General features: G+C 43.5%; 1 protein-coding gene across 6 annotated transcripts in view; it reads left to right on the top strand.

Annotated features, from left to right (window-relative positions):
* The window catches only part of pebp4 (phosphatidylethanolamine binding protein 4), a 343,579-nt gene that overhangs the window by 10,714 nt on the left and 315,886 nt on the right, over nucleotides 1-16,979 (top strand). For all 6 annotated transcript variants that reach the window (XM_062961054.1, XM_062961051.1, XM_062961049.1 and 3 more), the window contains exon 3: nucleotides 6,670-6,802. In XM_062961054.1, the coding sequence (XP_062817124.1) occupies nucleotides 6,670-6,802 (133 nt within the window). The remainder of the gene's footprint in view (nucleotides 1-6,669; nucleotides 6,803-16,979) is intronic.

The following is a 16,979-nucleotide window of genomic DNA, read 5'->3' as shown; positions in this document are numbered from 1 at the left end:
TCAAAGAATGATGTATTGATTTCAGCACTTTCAGCAATTTAAGCTTCATTCTCTATTGATTTATTTGGTGAAAGCCTTCCCTTGGAGCAACTTAAAATGAATATTCTTTATCGAATCTATATGCCTAACTGATTTCTAGCATGCGGCCTCTAAAGGCATCAGATCCTATCTGATCTTAGAAGCTAAGCAGGGTTAGCACTGCTTAGTATTTGAATAGGAGACCACCAAAGGTGCTGTAGCCAATATTTTCAGAGGAAGGAACTGGCAAAACCACCTCTTGAGTATTTGTTGTCTGAGAAAATCGACAAGCAACTTGAATGTTAGATAGAAATGGGACAGCACTTCTAAACATGCCAAAAATACTACATGTGATATATTGATAGTATCTGAATATGACTGAATATCATAGCCATGTTATGGTTATTGCAAAGGGTTTGCTAAGGCAGGAATGAAGGGGTAGGAGGAAATGGCCATATAAGGAGGTACGAGCAGGCCAGGAACACAGCCGATGGGTTATCACATGGTTTCCCTGAAATCATGTGTTTTGAGAGAAACGAAAGTAATGAAATGTAATACTGCACCACAAATATGCACCAATGGTTTGATATGTGGGCGGTCGTAAACCGAACCCACTGAATTGTATAAATAGACACTCGACCCTGTCTGCGGGGTTCTCCCTTTTCAGCATCTAGTTGTGCGTGGGATGAACCTCTGCAGCTGCAGGAACTCTAGTAAACTGCTTTCTTTGGGAAAAAGAAAAAACCTCCAGTTGTCTGTCTCCTACTTCCACTGCGTCCGCACAAGACACACGACAAGCTGAGAAAAGGGGAAGTCTGGCTTCCGCTACATTTTCTGGTGACCCCGACGTGATTCCACAATAAGACGGGCCAGGAGATCGGAGATGGATCCCGTTGGCGGGACGGTCCCAACTCGGCGGTGGGGGCCAGAGGCATCTACCGTGAGACGAGAAGGGGCCCCTGAATATTGTAAGACCGGCTGCGGTACTTGCCTCTGATGCCAACGCCGGCCGACGGTGGGAGCCGCAACGACAGCGAGGTTCCAAAGAAACCAGCTAGGAGGAAAAGGATCCAGGGAAAAAGCCCAGGGGCGAAGGTTGGTCCGACGTCTACAGCAATCTGGCAAGTATAGTGGTTAAAATGAGACACTAAGGGAACAGCGCCGGGAGGGACACAAAGGTTCCCAGGGAGATATAAAGGGGTTCTGTCTTGTGATTCCTGACACACACCGTTGAGTGTCCAGGTGCCCAGTCCAAGGCAGTCCCCTCTATTAGGCAGGATGGAAGGCAGTGGGTTCAAATCCACCACCCCATTACAGTATATGTTAGACAATTTCGGCTCAGTTGCAAGTAGAGCCGTAGAAGGAATTCCCCAGAGAACAAGACTTGTGAGGGTGCCCCAAGACCAAGTCGTGCAGGGCTCATGAGGAGTCGCAACTCCCGGGGAAAGGAAAAAAAAAACAAAAAAAACTGTTTGATTTCTTTGTCATGTGTGGGGAATAATGAGTTTCAAGTTCTGCATGTTTCGTGGTAATATTGAAGTGAAAATGAAAAATGAGTCTATAGATTTACACAAAAAATGTTGAGCACAAATATCTAGAAATGTTTTATTACGGTTGAAAAAATCTGATCCGAAGAGGGTCTGTCTGTGCTAGTTTGCTTTTGCTGACAAGCTGCAGAGAGGCGAGAAAAAGGGAGGGAGGCTGTTAAAATTGTGTTTCAAAGGAGTTTTCCTTGTTATTTCTGAGAAACAAAAGCTGTTTTCTTAAAAAGTTTTCTTTTGCACCTGGGCCTCATGCCAAAAAGATAGTGAGAAAATCTTGGCAGACAGCCCAAGGTAAAAAACTCCCTGTCATTCTTGTTAAACTCAGGCGAAATGCCCAGAGAAAGATAATGGAATTCCAGTGGACAGCCAAGGTCAATGAAAGCCGCTGTGAACTAGTGAAGTTTTAAAAATGTAATGTGAATTTAATATGAAAAAAAAAGAAAGAAAGAAAGAAAATGATGATGTAAATGTGTGTATATATATATATATAATATTTTGGGGTTCTGTCTTTCACCTGGATCTTAAATCCTTGCTTTGGACTTATTTTGGGACAACTGGGTGAGAATGTTTCATGAGCTGAGAGAGAGTGTGTGATTTTATCTAAACAACTAACCACTAATCAGAATTCCTGTGGACCTTGTGTGAATGAGATGTATGTGTTGAATTCAAAATGCATAAAGAGTTATAAACAATGTTAGTAGATTTGTTCAGAAGCAATTCGGAAGCTGTAGATATTTTTTTTTTGAAAAAAAAAATGGTCTTAGGCTTGAAAAAAAAAATCCTTGTTTTGAAAGAACAATGCTTCAGTGTTTTTAGAGAACATGGTGATACAACAGATAAGAGCTGGACATCTGCCCAGAAATTGAATCTCAAGGAAAAAAAAAATGAGCCTGAACAAGTGTACTTTTGAAAAACTCAAGCCTCTGTGGGCTACTCCCCCTTTTTCCTGTTCTACAGACTTTAAACCCCTTACAGGTTATAGGGAAATGTTGGAGGTTCTTTTTTTTGCAGCACTTTGGAATACAGGTGATCTTGGTGAGTCAAGAAGAAGGAGAAGGAATGTGAATGAATGTTTTGGAAAGGAGAGGACAAGGAGAGGAGTTATTGGTTGTGGAGACTTTGTATGGAAAACTGTCACAAGTTGGCAGTGCAAAAAAATAAATAAATATATATTTATTTTTGGAAAAAAAAATTGATCCCATATTCCTGACACAGAAGGATTAAGAACTGACATTGATTTTTAAATTTTTGATTGACATTTTATTCAAAAAGGGAGCTAGTGCCCAAGTGATAAAAAGTTATCCTTTTGAGAACCAAAGACATGATATAATTGGCTACGTCTCATGTTGCTTCATAATAATTTTGTGAGATTTGGATTCTGGACTTTGTGATTTTGGCCCAACTCTTTCTAAAGGTTACGGAAAGGAAGGACTAGGACTTTTGTAAACGGGACATTAGATCATGCAAATAGGGGCATTTTTTCCATCGCCCCCAGCCTGGATTTTGCCAGATTTGAGAAGCGGCAGGAGGCTTTTCAACGTGTGTTACTAACAAATTTTGAGCTGTTCAACGAGTCGGTGTAAAAGGGGAATTGAGTAAGTTTAACACTGCAGCAGGACTGGAGTGGAAGATTGCATTGCAGCAAGTGGATACACGATTGTTAAATCGTTTGCGGAAAGGAAAAGAAAAAGATGCGGAGAAGAAAGATTTTGTTGGATTTCAAGACAGATGAGTGTGTTGTCAAAGGCACAACCTCTGAGGAGGCCTGCCGTGGATGTGAGCGAAACGACTAGAGAGAGTGCTTCAAGAGCCATACAGCCTGGAAGGATGAGTATTTCCCTCCCCTTCTTTTCCCTCTCATTGTTTTTTGCTACAGGTCCTGAACTCCTGTATGGGATAAACCCAGAAGTCTATGAGACATGTTTATTGAGAGGCCTGGGAGGGCCTATAGGTGTTGCTGAGTGCTAAGGCTGTGATGGAGTGTGGCATCAGGCTGGAGGCTGTAAGGGCTGACCAACTCAACAACATACAATTTTCTATTTTGACCCAACTCTCCTGGATAGGACCTTTTGTAATGGGACATTGCAAATAATTCGGATTTTTGACGGATTTGAGAGACAATGAGGGACTTTTTTCATATGCCATCTAACAACCTTGCTTTTTAAGCCAAAAGGAGGATATAGCACGGAGACAATGTGACAAAGAATAAAATAAGTTAACCATTGCAGCAGGACCAGAGTAAAAAGGATTACTGCAGATCGCGAAAGAAGGCCCATGGAGGAATCATTTCTCAAGAGGCCATGGAGGGGTCGTTTGGGAGCTGAATAGTGGCCTACCTGCCTCACCCGTGGAGAGACAAGGGATTTCAACAAGATTGGCTGAGACAAAAGTGATGCCGAACAGGATGATCGACAGATGGGTAATCCGTTCCCCCTCCCCCATTCTCTCTCACTGTCTTCCTGCTTTCTTTTTCAGCTTTTTGGACTCCTGTTCCTAAATTGGAGATCCATAAGGCATTGTTACTGAGAGGCCTGTTTTCCAAAAATGGAGATCCATAAGGCATTATTACTGGAAGGCCTGTTTTGGAATCCAAAACCCGTAGGAGTTTAAGTCTACCCCACGCCACACATACTGGGTATGACAGCTAAAGCCCTGTGAGAGATGGAGATTTTCTTTACAGACTTTTCTTTACACAGAGACAATTCTTAGAGACTAGAGACTTGATTGGACAAAGAGACTTTCTTCAAATTAACTGAACATTATTCCTTTGATCAAGGAAGAGGAAACACACCCCCAGATTGACTTTATGCCAAAGACTGAAAAGACCTGAAAGTTGGACATGCATGTGAATGGCCACCTCTGGCCATAGCAACAAATCCATCATCGGAAGAAGCCAAATGACTGGGCTAGATCAGAATTCTACTGTGGACTATGTCCTTTCTAAAACCTGATTAATATTTTTAATCCTCATGTGTTGTTTACCTCTGGTGATGAAACTATGTACAAATGCTATTCTGCGCTCATTTTCCACTGAAAAGATAGCTTGGCTGCAAGCTAGAAGGGATTGGAGGGACCCATAAGTCTGCTCATTTAGTTTGCTTCAGCTTTTGTATACACGCTTCGCAAAAAAAAAAAAAAAATGGGGGAATAAGGCAGGAATGAAGGGGTAGGAGGAAATGGCCATATAAGGAGGTACGAGCAGGCCAGGAACACAGCCGATGGGTTATCACATGGTTTCCCTGAAATCATGTGTTTTGAGAGAAACGAAAGTAATGAAATGTAATACTGCACCACAAATATGCACCAATGGTTTGATATGTGGGCGGTCGTAAACCGAACCCACTGAATTGTATAAATAGACACTCGACCCTGTCTGCGGGGTTCTCCCTTTTCAGCATCTAGTTGTGCGTGGGATGAACCTCTGCAGCTGCAGGAACTCTAGTAAACTGCTTTCTTTGGGAAAAAGAAAAAACCTCCAGTTGTCTGTCTCCTACTTCCACTGCGTCCGCACAAGACACACGACAAGCTGAGAAAAGGGGAAGTCTGGCTTCCGCTACATTGCATCAGCCAATATTATTTATTTATTTACAGTACAGTAGAGTCTCACTTATCCAAGCTAAACGGGCCGGCAGAAGCTTGGATAAGCGAATATCTTGGATAATAAGGAGGGATTAAGGAAAAGCCTATTAAACATCAAATTAGGTTATGATTTTACAAATTACGCACCAAAACATCATGTTTTGCAACAAATTTGATTTAAAAAGCAGTTCAATACGCGGTAATGTTATGTTGTAATTACTGTATTTATGAATTTAGCACTAAAATATCACGATATATTAAAAACATTGACTACAAAAATGGCTTGGATAATCCAGAAACTTGGATAAGCGAGACTTGGATGAGTGAGACCCTACTGTATTTATATTCCGCCCTTCTCACCCCGAAGGGGACTCAGGGCGGATCACGTTACACATATAGGCAAACATTCAATGCCTTTTAACATAGAACAAAGACAAGACAAACATAGGCTCTGAGCGGGCCTCGAACTCATAACTTCCTGGTCAGAGTGATTCATTGCAGCTGGTTATGCTGCATTGGTGATCAGTAAGGGTTATATCCCTTACTGATCACCTGTCAGCAGGTGGTTATATAAGGAGGATGAAAAATCCATCTTTCTCTCTCTCCTGTGTGACTCAGTGTGAGCATCTGCCTATGTTGTATGTGACTGATTATGCTGATTGCTTGCAACTACAAGGATAGTGGATCTGTGTATTCTGCTTATACATTTTGTATATATTGCAACAGTGAAGATTAAAGCCTCCAGATATTTTGGATGAAACCTGAAAACGTGAGTTTGTTCTACAGTGTGTAGAACGGTACACACTGTAGAACTGTGCCGGGCTCTGACGCAGCTGGCTAGTAACCAGCTGTAATAAATCACTACTAACCAAGCAGTCATGAGTTCGAAGCCCAGGTCAGGTTAAGCCCCCAACCATTAAATAGCCCAGCTTGCTGTTTACCTAAGCAGCTCAAAAGACAGTTGCATCTGTCAACTAGGAAATTTAAGTACGCTTTATGTGGTAGGCTAATTTAACTAATTTACAACACTATAAAACTGCCAGCAGCATGCGGCAAGGAATGAGGAAGTACAGTACTTGATGTCACTAGTGGACGGTGAAGCAACAGCTCCCTCTGTGGCCGGAATCGAGCATACCCTCATGAAGCTGGAAATGTTAAATTGCCTCTCTGTGTGTTTATACTGTATGTTGTTGCCTGATGGCATTGAATGTGTGCCATATATATATGTGCATTATAATCCACCCTGAGTCTTCTTCTGGGTGAGAAGGGTGGAATATAAATACTATAAATAAATAAAAAGTAAGATGACCTTCTGCTGATAGATGGGCTTAAGCATATTTTTCTGTGAAAGGACTCAGCTGTATTTTTGCTTGCTTCTGGGATACTTGCTACCAAGTTTGCAGCAGTTCAGGCAGGTTGTGACTTGGAAACTATAAATCACTTCACAACCAGCATCCCGCAACATTGAAGGCATATGTGGTCTCTGCTTTTTAACACTGACCTCACTCTCATATTTTATTCTTTACAGGGGGAATCTACAAGTTGTTTATCCAGAACTGGGAGATGTTGGCTGTACATATATTCCAAAGTGTAACCAGTACCGTAAACGGATCAGCAAGGAATGGGGCAGCCCAGATGTCATATACCAGGAGGCAGATGCGGTAAGAAAACTGATGGTGGCGACACTCATAAAGAAAAACAGATCACTCAAAAATGTTTAATGTGACATTTGACATAATCTGAAAGTAGAAATTGACTAAAAATGCTCCACGATCATGCCTTTATAACCTGCGACCCTCCAGGTGTTTGGGCCTCCAAATTTCTACCACTAACATGAATGGGGAATTAATGAGATATAGTGAATAAAAAGAAGGACTCTAAAAGTCATAAAAGGTTCAAAGGAAATAAGGAAGCAGCAGTAGTAATCGGTGAACAAAAATAAATGCAAGTATTTTAGTTTTATTTTCATCTAAGGAAGAACCTATACCTCGAAGAAGCATAGACATAACATGCAAGTTGTGTCTTTATTTTTATAATTAAATTGGACTATGTTATGCTTGTTTGGTTTATGTATGTCCGTTTTCATTGTCCTCTTTGGCGACGTATGTGTTTATTTTTTGCTGGAATTCAATGCAATTTTTTTTAAGTAAAGACCTACCCTATTTTGATGTTTTCCAAACTTTGGTCTTCCATAAGCTCTGGATATCACTTCACAGTCATCAAGGCAGCTGAATTCAAAATATCTGGAGGACTAGAGTTTGGGGAATCACTGCTCTATGTTGGAAGTATTACCATTAAATATAAATCTGTATTTGTAATTGCCTAGCTCCTCTCTTGTTGACCAGCCTCTTAGGTTTGGGACTCTATGGTACGTAGTACCATCTAGTGGCTTCGCAATATATTACATTTAACTGTATATTAATTTTAAAAAATAATTCTTTATGACTCTGGAAGAAAGAATAAACCACACAACACCCCAGTGATTCCGGCCATATAAGCCTTTGACAATACATTTATTTATTTATTGGGTCAGAAGTGAACTGAGTATATAGTTATAATGTATAGAAAATCCATAAACAAAGTTACAAACTTGGCATTATACTATATTTCCTTTGACCAGAAGTTGGCCACTTGGAGTGCCTCTGGTGTCACTGTGAGAAGGTCCTCCATTGTGGATGTGGCAGGGCTCAGGCTGCATTGTAGTAAGTGGTCTGTGGTGTGCTCTTTTCCACACTCACATGTCACAGACTCCACTTTGTAGTCCCATTTCTTGAGGTTAGTTCTGCATCTTGTGGTACTCGAGTGCCGTCTATTCAGCCCAGGGAGGTGTTTCTCATCCAGAATCAGCCACTGATTGAGGTTCCAGTTTTAATCAGCCACTTTTGGACTCTCACTTGCTGAGGTGTTCCTGCGAGTATCTCTGTATGCTATTTCTTGATTGTGCATGTGGCTTGGCTCAGGGTGCATTGTAGTCAGTGGTCTGCGGTTAGTTCTCCACACTCGCATGTCATGGACTCCACTTTGTAGCCCCATTTCTTAAAGTTAGCTCTGCATCTCGTGGTACAAGAGCGCAGTCTATTCAGTGCTATCCAAGTCGTCCAGTCTTCTGTGTGCCCAGAAGCGAGTTTCTCATCCGGAATCAGCCACTGATTGAGGTTCCGGTTTTTAACCTGCCACTTTTGGACTCTTGCTTGCTGAGGTGTTTCTGTGAGTAGCTCTGTATGCTATTTCTTGATTTAAGTCATTGGCATGCTGGCTGATATCCGAACAGAGGATGGGCCAGAGATGTCAATGCCTTGGTCCTTTTCATTACTGGTTGCTACTTCCCAACAGATGTCATGTGGTGCCATACCAGCTAAACAGTATAATTTCTCCAGTGGTGTGGGGCGGAGACATTCTGTGATACTGTGGCATGTCTCATTAAGAGCCACATCCACTGTTTTAATAGGAGCCTCCAGTGGCTCAGTGTGTTAAAGCGCTGAGCTGCTGAACTTGTGGACAGAAAGGTTCCAGGTTCAAATCCTGGGAGCGGAATGAATGCCCGCTGTTAGCCCCAGCTCCTGCCAACCTAGCAGTTCCAAAACATGCAAATGTGAGTAGATCAATAGTTACCGCTCCGGTAGGAAGGTAATAGCGTTCCATGCAGTCATGCCGGCTACATGACCTAGGAGGTGTCTAGGGACAACGCTGGCTCTTCAGCTTAGAAATGAAGATGAGCACCAACCCCCAGAGTTGGACATGACTGGACTTAATGCCAGGGGAATTATGAGATATGTTCTACACTGGGCATGCGTATTCAGCAGCAAAGTAGCAAAGCGCAAGGGCAGATGTCTTCACTGTGTCTGGTTGTGATCCCCAGGTTGAGTCAGTCAGCTTTCATATGATATTATTTCTGGCAACCACTTTTTTGCTTGATAGTCAAGCAGTGCTTCTTATAAGTCAGAACACAGTCCAGAGTGACTCCCAGATACTTTGGTGTGCTTCAGTGCTCCAGTGGGATTCCTTCCCAGGTCATCCCCAGGGCTTGAGATGCTTGTCTGTTCTTAAGATGACAATACATTGAAAATTCCTTATAGATCAAGAGGAAAGAGCCAGCATGGTATAAAGGTTTGAGCATTGGAGGTTTCATTCTCTCAGCCTTAGAGGAAGGCAAACGCAAATCCCTTCCGAAAAATCATGATAGCTACATTTTAGGTTCACTGTAAGTCTGAAATGTCTTGAAGGTACATAACAATAATAATAACAACAGGAGGATTAATGAATATGAATTATGTTTTATCATTCCCATTAATTGAGCACCCCTCAACTTGAAGATCTCACCATTGATGATGCTCATTGTCCATCCTTACTTCGATATGTTGTTCATCTGTTTTTCTGGAAGGTGCACACATGAGAGACTGGAGAGATTTTGCAATGTAGACACTGTTGTGCTCCAGCCAGCAGATTCTGGGGAATTTATAACTTGCAAAGCACAAAATATAATGAGTCAAAACCAAGTCAGGCTTGAGTGCAAAATTTGGTCAAAAGAGATTTGCCATTGTCTTTCTCTGAGGCTGATAGACAGTGTGGTTTGCCCAAGACCACCCTGTAGATTTCCATGGCTGAGTGGGGATTTGAACCCTGGACTCCAGAGTTGCTCAAACCAATGCTTAATGGTCTCCAATGCTAAAAACCAGAGTGGTGCAATGGTTTGCGCAACAGAAGACAAAATAGAACACACTACATGTTGAGGAGAGCCCCGGTGGCGAAGTGCGTTAAAGCGCTGAGCTGCTGAACTTGAAGACCAAAAGGTCCCAGGTTCAAATCCTGGGAGCGGCATGAGCGCCCGCTGTTGCTCCAGCTTCTGCCAACCTAGCAGTTCAAAAACATGCCAATGTGAGTAGATCAATAGGTGCCGCTCCGGCGGGAAGGTAACGGCGCTCCATGCAGTCATGCCTATGGCCCCATGACCTTGGAGGTGTCTATGGACAATGCCGGCTCTTCGGCTTAGAAATGGAGATGAGCACCAACCCCCAGAGTTGGACACGACTGGACTTAACGTCAGGGGAAACCTTTACCTTTTACTATGTGTTGTGGAGGACAACATTGGGACCTGGAAGAAAAAAATTATTTCTTGGAACTTAGAGTTTTCCTCCTTGTTTTCCTCTGTGTGTATATTTGTTGTATAAAATAATCATGGGCAAATCAGGCATTTCAATCTGATAAGAAGACAGTACAACGGGAAACTATAAACCACATAGAATCCAGTGCCAGCATTGCCATAAAAACATAAAATTAGGATTTGATCTTGTAAGGATCCCCAAGTTTGGAAAACCTTGTATTAGTGTTCTAAAGAAATTATTTATCTACTAGCTGTGCCCGGCCACACGTTGCTGTGGCGAAGTATGGTGGTATGGGAAATAAAGTCTTGAGGAATTGGTGGTAGTTAAGGTAAAGGGTAAAGGTTTTCCCCTGACATTAAGTCCATTATAAATGGGTTATATAGTTGTGTGGAAGGGCCTTGAGTCTACACTGCCATATAATCCAGTCAAAATCAGATAATCTGTATTTTATAGGCAGTGTGGAAGAGGCCTAAGTGAGGCCTAACTCTGCCTGTCCCCTGGGCTGAGTGGGTTGCAAGGAGACCAAGTGGGCGGAGCTTAGCCTTCTCACTGGCAGCAATTGGATAAAAACAATTATTCCTCTCCCTCTAATTAGGACTTTATTTTTCTTTTCTTTTTATTGTATGAACGTAGAGGCATGAATGAGGGGTTGTACTGCCAAGTTTAGTGTTTCTGGGATGTGTAGTTTTGTTGTTTTGTCCTAGGCCGAAATTTCATTACCCTTTTATATACAGTAGAGTCTCACTTATCCAACACTCGCTTATCCAACGTTCTGGATTATCCAACGCATTTTTGTAGTCAATGTTTTCAATATATCGTGATATTTTGGTGCTAAATTCATAAATACAGTAATTACTACATAGCATTACTGCGTATGGAACTACTTTTTCTGCCAAATTTGTTGTCTAACATGATGTTTTGGTGCTTAATTTGTAAAATCATAACCTAATTTGATGTTTAATAGGCTTTTCCTTAATGCCTCCTTATTATCCAACATATTCGCTTATCCAACATTCTGCCGGCCCGTTTATGTTGGATAAGTGAGACTCTACTGTATATAGATTGTTAGGTTTGTAATGTCCTAATGTAACAACTTCAAAACGTTTTTTTTGTATTGGGAAAATACCACTAGATGGCACCATTGTCTTTGATGTGTCTTCAGAGAAATCAAAGCACCTGGAAGGCATATATGTGTTCACATATCAGATTTTCCTCCAGACACCTGAGTTTGCAGGTGTCTTAAACTTCCAGCTGTTGCGGCTAAAAGAGTTAGGAGGACCACATGTACTATTTTACTCCCTTTTAGTACCAAGTCAAACACATCAAATGTTATTTAGTTTAGATGACTCTGAGAAGGCAGTGCTGCAGAGAACACATGCATTCATGTTTGAGTGAGCATCAAGCATGAAAGCATCAATTGATTTCCAGCTTTCTTGGTTAGCTTTGAGATGAAAATAAAAATGTACCTTGGTTCTGATTGCATTGTTGTTTATTGTTTCATGTACAAGCAAGACTAATAAAAATAAGCAGTAGTTAGTGGGAGTAAATAGAGGGTGCAGTCCCATACTCAAGAGATATGGGTAACCGAGAGGGCTGAAATGGGAATGAATGTGAGCATTAAAGAGTATATTTACTTTATTCCCTATATAGCAGTGGTTCTCAACCTGTAGGTCCCCAGATATTTTGGCCTGCAACTCCCGGAAATCCTAACAGCTGGAAAACTGGCTGGGATTTATGGGAGTTGGAGGCCAAAACACTTGGATCCATGGGTTGAGAACCATTTCTATATACCTTCCATCACAAACCCATCTCTATTGACTTCACATTTTCAAACAAGTTCAGTCTCTAGTACAGTAGAGTCTCACTTATCCAACGTTCTGGATTATCCAACACATTTTTGTAGTCAATGTTTTCAATACATTGTGATATTTTGGTGCTAAATTCGTAAATACAGTAATTACTACATAGCATTACTGCGTATTGAACTACTTTTTCTGTCAAATTTGTAGTATAACATGTTTTGGTGCTTAATTTGTAAAATCATAATGTAATTGTCTTTTCCTTAATCCCTCCTTATTATCCAACATATTCGCTTATCCAACGTTCTGCCAGCCCATTTATGTTGGATAAGTGAGACTCTACTGTATATGATTGTGCCATGAAAGCAAAATACAAGGCAAACTTTTCTACCCAACCAAGACTCCTTTTGCAACTGTCAAGCTTCTTGTTGGAAATAGCAACGTTCTACAAGCCTCCTATACTTGTTATTTGTTATGTATATAATTGAGATTGCTTACTATATTGTATGTATATATTGGTATGCAGTTTTTCCCTTAGCTCTATATTGTTTGAGATTGTGGGAGGGATTACAGACATATGACTAGATCTGGGACTATTCAGACTGAGACTCAATTTTAGAAGTCAGTATGTTATCAGTACAGTATGGTGGCTCAGTGTGTTAAAGTGCTGAGCTGCTGAACTTGCGGATCAAAAGGTCAGCAGTTCGAATCCAGGGAGCGGAATGAGCGCCCGCTGTTAGCCCCAGCTTCTGCCAGCCTAGCAGTTCGAAAACATGCCAATGTGAGTAGATCAATAGGTACCATTCCAGTGGGAAGGTAACGGCGCTCCATGCAGTCATGCCGGCCACATGACCTTGGAGGTGTCTACGGACAATGCCGGCTCTTCGGCTTTGAAGTGGAGATGAGCACCAACCCCCCAGAGTCGGACATGACTGGGTGTCACGACCCAGGCTGCAGAGCACCAATAACCATACACAGAGGCCAGAATCTATCTAATATCTTTATTGTAGGAATATATAAAGTTAATAAAAACAAGTGTAGAAAATAGTCCAGAATTAGACCTTTCAGGAAAGGTCAGAATTAGTCCAAAAAGCAATGTCCAATAAGAAATATTAAGGTCCAAAGTTGTAATCCAATAACCGAAACACTCACTTTGCCAAGCAAAGTGAGGGGAGATGACAAGGTCCTTTAGTCCATGAAACTTGAGCGAGGCTAGGAAATAACTTGATACTTGAAACAAGGCTTGAACGTGGAACAAGGTAACTAAGAACAAGAACAAGGTCCGTGGAATAACTTGATAAATCCGTGGAACAAGGCAAGGATTGATCCTGGGAAACAAGGCAAAGTCCGTAGATAAACAAAGGCTGGGAAGCAAGGCGAAGGCTGGATAGCAAGGCAAGGCTTGAGCAGGAGCGAGGCTTGAACCGGAGCGCGCTGTCCAGACACAACTCGCTCCGTAGGCTGACGAATTGACTCCGCGAAGTTACTACGCGGGTAAAACACCTAAATAGAGTCTAGCTTTCCCGCCGAAGCAGTTCTCTGGGAATCAGAACCGAAAGCTAACTCTGAGACCAGATGTGAGACTCCCCAAAGATTCTCACGAGAAGCAGTCTTAATTGGCCACATTCTTAGCTGCAATCCTCGCACTCCTGCGCGAAGCTGAATCCAAACTTCTCTGTTGTTTACAAAACTCCCGGCGCAAGAATACGGGAGAAGTAGGCTCTGGGCTTGTTTGACATACTTCTGGGAGACAACTTTCTTGCAGGTGCAAGGTTCCCAGATCTGCCTGGGAAAGATCTGGCTGAGAGGAATCCAGTTCAGACTGGGAAGGTAAAAAACCCAAGTTTTCATCTTCATCAGGAATTACAATGTCCTGAGCAGGACTACAAGGCCCATGGGTCATCACACTATCCCCCTCCTCAAGGCCCCTCCCAAACTGGGGCCCTCTCCCCGAGGCGCGAGGTCGTGGTTTGGTGGGATAGGTCTGATGAAAGCGACGGGTTAGATCAGGAGCATGGACTGTGGAGGCGTCTTCCCAAGAGCGTTCCTCAGGGCCAAAACCCACCCAGTCAATGAGATATTGTAGGCGGCGGCGGTGAAAGCGAGAATCCAAAATGTCCTCAACCTCGAACTCCTCCTCCCCATTCATCAAAACAGGAGGGGGGGCCGGTTGGTCTGTATCAGGTCGCACACCATCCGCCGGAAGGAGCAGGGAACGGTGAAACACTGGGTGAATGCGCATTGAACGCGGAAGTTGGAGTTTGAAAGTCACGGGGTTTAATTGCGCCACCACTGGATAGGGACCAATGAAACGGGCATCTAACTTCCGGCAAGGGCGGTGGGAGGGCAGAAAGCGAGTGGACAGGAAAACCCGATCTCCTACCTTGATTTCGGGGCCCGGCTGGCGATGTTTGTCAGCGTGGCGTTTATAGTCCTCCTTGGCTTGGTCCAGTTGCTGGAGCAAAAGTTGTTGCACCGCTGTGAGTTCCTGCAGCCAATCCTCTGCTGCGGGAACCTCTGAAGTTTCAATGACAGGGGGGAAGAAACGTGGATGGAAGCCGTAGTTTGCAAAGAACGGCGTTTCTTTTGTAGAAGCTTGAACTCCATTGTTGTAGGCAAACTCAGACAGTGGTAACAGAGAAGCCCAATTGTCCTGTTGATAGTTTACATAACAGCGAAGATACTGCTCCAAAGTGGCATTGGTGCGCTCCGTTTGCCCATCTGTTTGGGGATGATGAGCTGAAGATAAGCGAGAGTCTATGCCCAATAGTTTTTGTAGTGCCTTCCAAAAACGAGAGGTGAATTGAGATCCACGGTCTGTGACTAAACTCTTGGGCAATCCATGTAGTCTGAAAACATGTTGAAGAAATAGATCCGCAGTTTCCTTGGCCGTGGGGAGGCCTTCGCAGGGAATGAAATGGGCTAACTTGGTGAATAGGTCCACCACCACTAAGATCGTGGTGAATCCACAGGAAGGTGGTAGGTCAGTGATGAAATCCGCGGAAATTATTTCCCATGGGCGAGATGGGGTAGGAAGGGGGTGTAAAAGCCCTGAGGGCTTCTCCCTTCGTATCTTGGAGCGCTGGCATACTGGGCAGGTGTTGACATATTTTTCCACATCCTTGCGGATCTTGGGCCACCAAAAATCCCTTAGGATCAAATGCATAGTTTTAAATAGTCCGAAGTGTCCTGCTGGTTTGCAGTCATGACACAGACGAAGCGCTTTTTCCCTGCCCGGTCCGGGTGGGATATAAACATGATTTCTATAGCAGAGCAGCCCATCTTTAAGCGAAAAGGGGAAATGCAGACCTTGGCGAAGTTGGTCCTGCGCCCAGGCATCTGCTTGCTGACTAGCCCTGATTTCTTGAGCACAGATGGGTCCTGGAGTAGGGGAAGTTGAACCAATGGGAATGGATTTGGTGTTCCCCACCGTGAGCGTGGCAAAGTTCTCAGGTTGTAGCAGTTGGGATTCAAAGGTCTCCTTGCGTCCTGCAGCGTATTCCGGTTTACGTGACAGGGCGTCTGCTTGCTTGGTTTGGGCTGGGGTCACATAATGGATCTGGAAGTTGAAACGTTCAAAGAATAAAGCCCAACGTTGCTGCCTCTGATTTAGTTTGCGGGCAGTTCTTAGATGTTCTAGATTACGATGATCAGTGTGGACTTCAATGGGAAATTTGGCCCCTTCTAGCCAATGTCTCCAAGTTTCAAAGGCTGCCTTTATGGCCAGTAGTTCTTTTTCCCAAATGGTGTAATTCCTCTCTGGTGTGGTTAGTTGACGAGAATAAAAGGCACAGGGGTGGAGGTGATCTCCCACCGGTTGTAAGAGTACAGCCCCAATTGCCACATCAGAGGCGTCCGCTTGCACCACAAAAGGGGTTCCAGGATTTGGGTGCTGTAGAATTGGCTGGGAGGTGAATAGTTTCTTTAGTTGCTGGAACCCTTTCTCTGCTTGATCAGTCCAGCGGAAAGGCTGCTTTCCACGGATGCAGCTAGTGATGGGGTCGGACCAGCGGGCAAAATCTGGAATGAACTTGCGGTAGTAGTTCGCGAACCCCAAGAAACGCTGCACCTCTTTCTTGTTAGTTGGCGCCCGCCATTCCAATACTGCTGAAACTTTGGCTGGATCCATGGAAAGCCCTAGAGGCGAGATGCGGTAACCAAGGAAATCTACCTCTTGTAGATCAAAAGCGCATTTTTCCAGCTTGGCATAAAGTCCATGATCCCGCAATCGTTGTAACACCATTTTGACGTGGTTCTCATGTTCTGATTGTGATCTGGAAAACACCAAAAAATCGTCCAGGTAGATTATCAAGAACCTGTCTAGATAGTCCTGAAAAATGTCATTGACAAAATGCTGGAACGTTGCGGGGGCTCCGCATAAACCGAAATTCATAACTCGGGACTCAAATAATCCGAATTTGGTCTGGAAGGCGGTCTTCCACTCGTCCCCTTCCCTGATGCGAACTAAGTTGTAAGCCCCCCGAAGATCCAGCTTGGTGTAAACCTTGGCTCCTCGAAGCCGATCCAGTAGATCCGAGATTAAGGGCAGGGGATAGCTGTTCCGCTTGGTGATATTGTTCAATGCTCTGTAGTCCACCACCAAGCGTAGTTCCCCTGACTTCTTCTTCACAAACATCACTGGGGAGGCGGCTGGGGATTGAGAGGGTCTGATGAATCCCTTGCGAAGGTTTGTCTCTAGGAATTCCCTGAGAGCTTCTTGCTCTGGTTCAGTCAGGGAGTAGAGATGCCCTCGCGGGATCGGGGCCCCCTCCACCAAGTCAATGGCACAGTCATAAGGTCTATGTGGGGGTAATTTTTCGGCTTCTTTCTCATTGAATACATCCCAATACTCGGAGTACTTCTTTGGCAAGGTGATGATGGGCTCGGTGTCTGTGGCATGGCATACCTTGGCTACGAGGCAATGGTTTTGGCAGTAC

This window comes from Anolis carolinensis, unplaced genomic scaffold (genome assembly GCF_035594765.1).
Source record: "Anolis carolinensis isolate JA03-04 unplaced genomic scaffold, rAnoCar3.1.pri scaffold_8, whole genome shotgun sequence".
Taxonomy (NCBI): Eukaryota; Metazoa; Chordata; class Lepidosauria; order Squamata; family Dactyloidae; genus Anolis; species Anolis carolinensis.
This window is presented reverse-complemented; position numbering and strand designations above follow the sequence as displayed.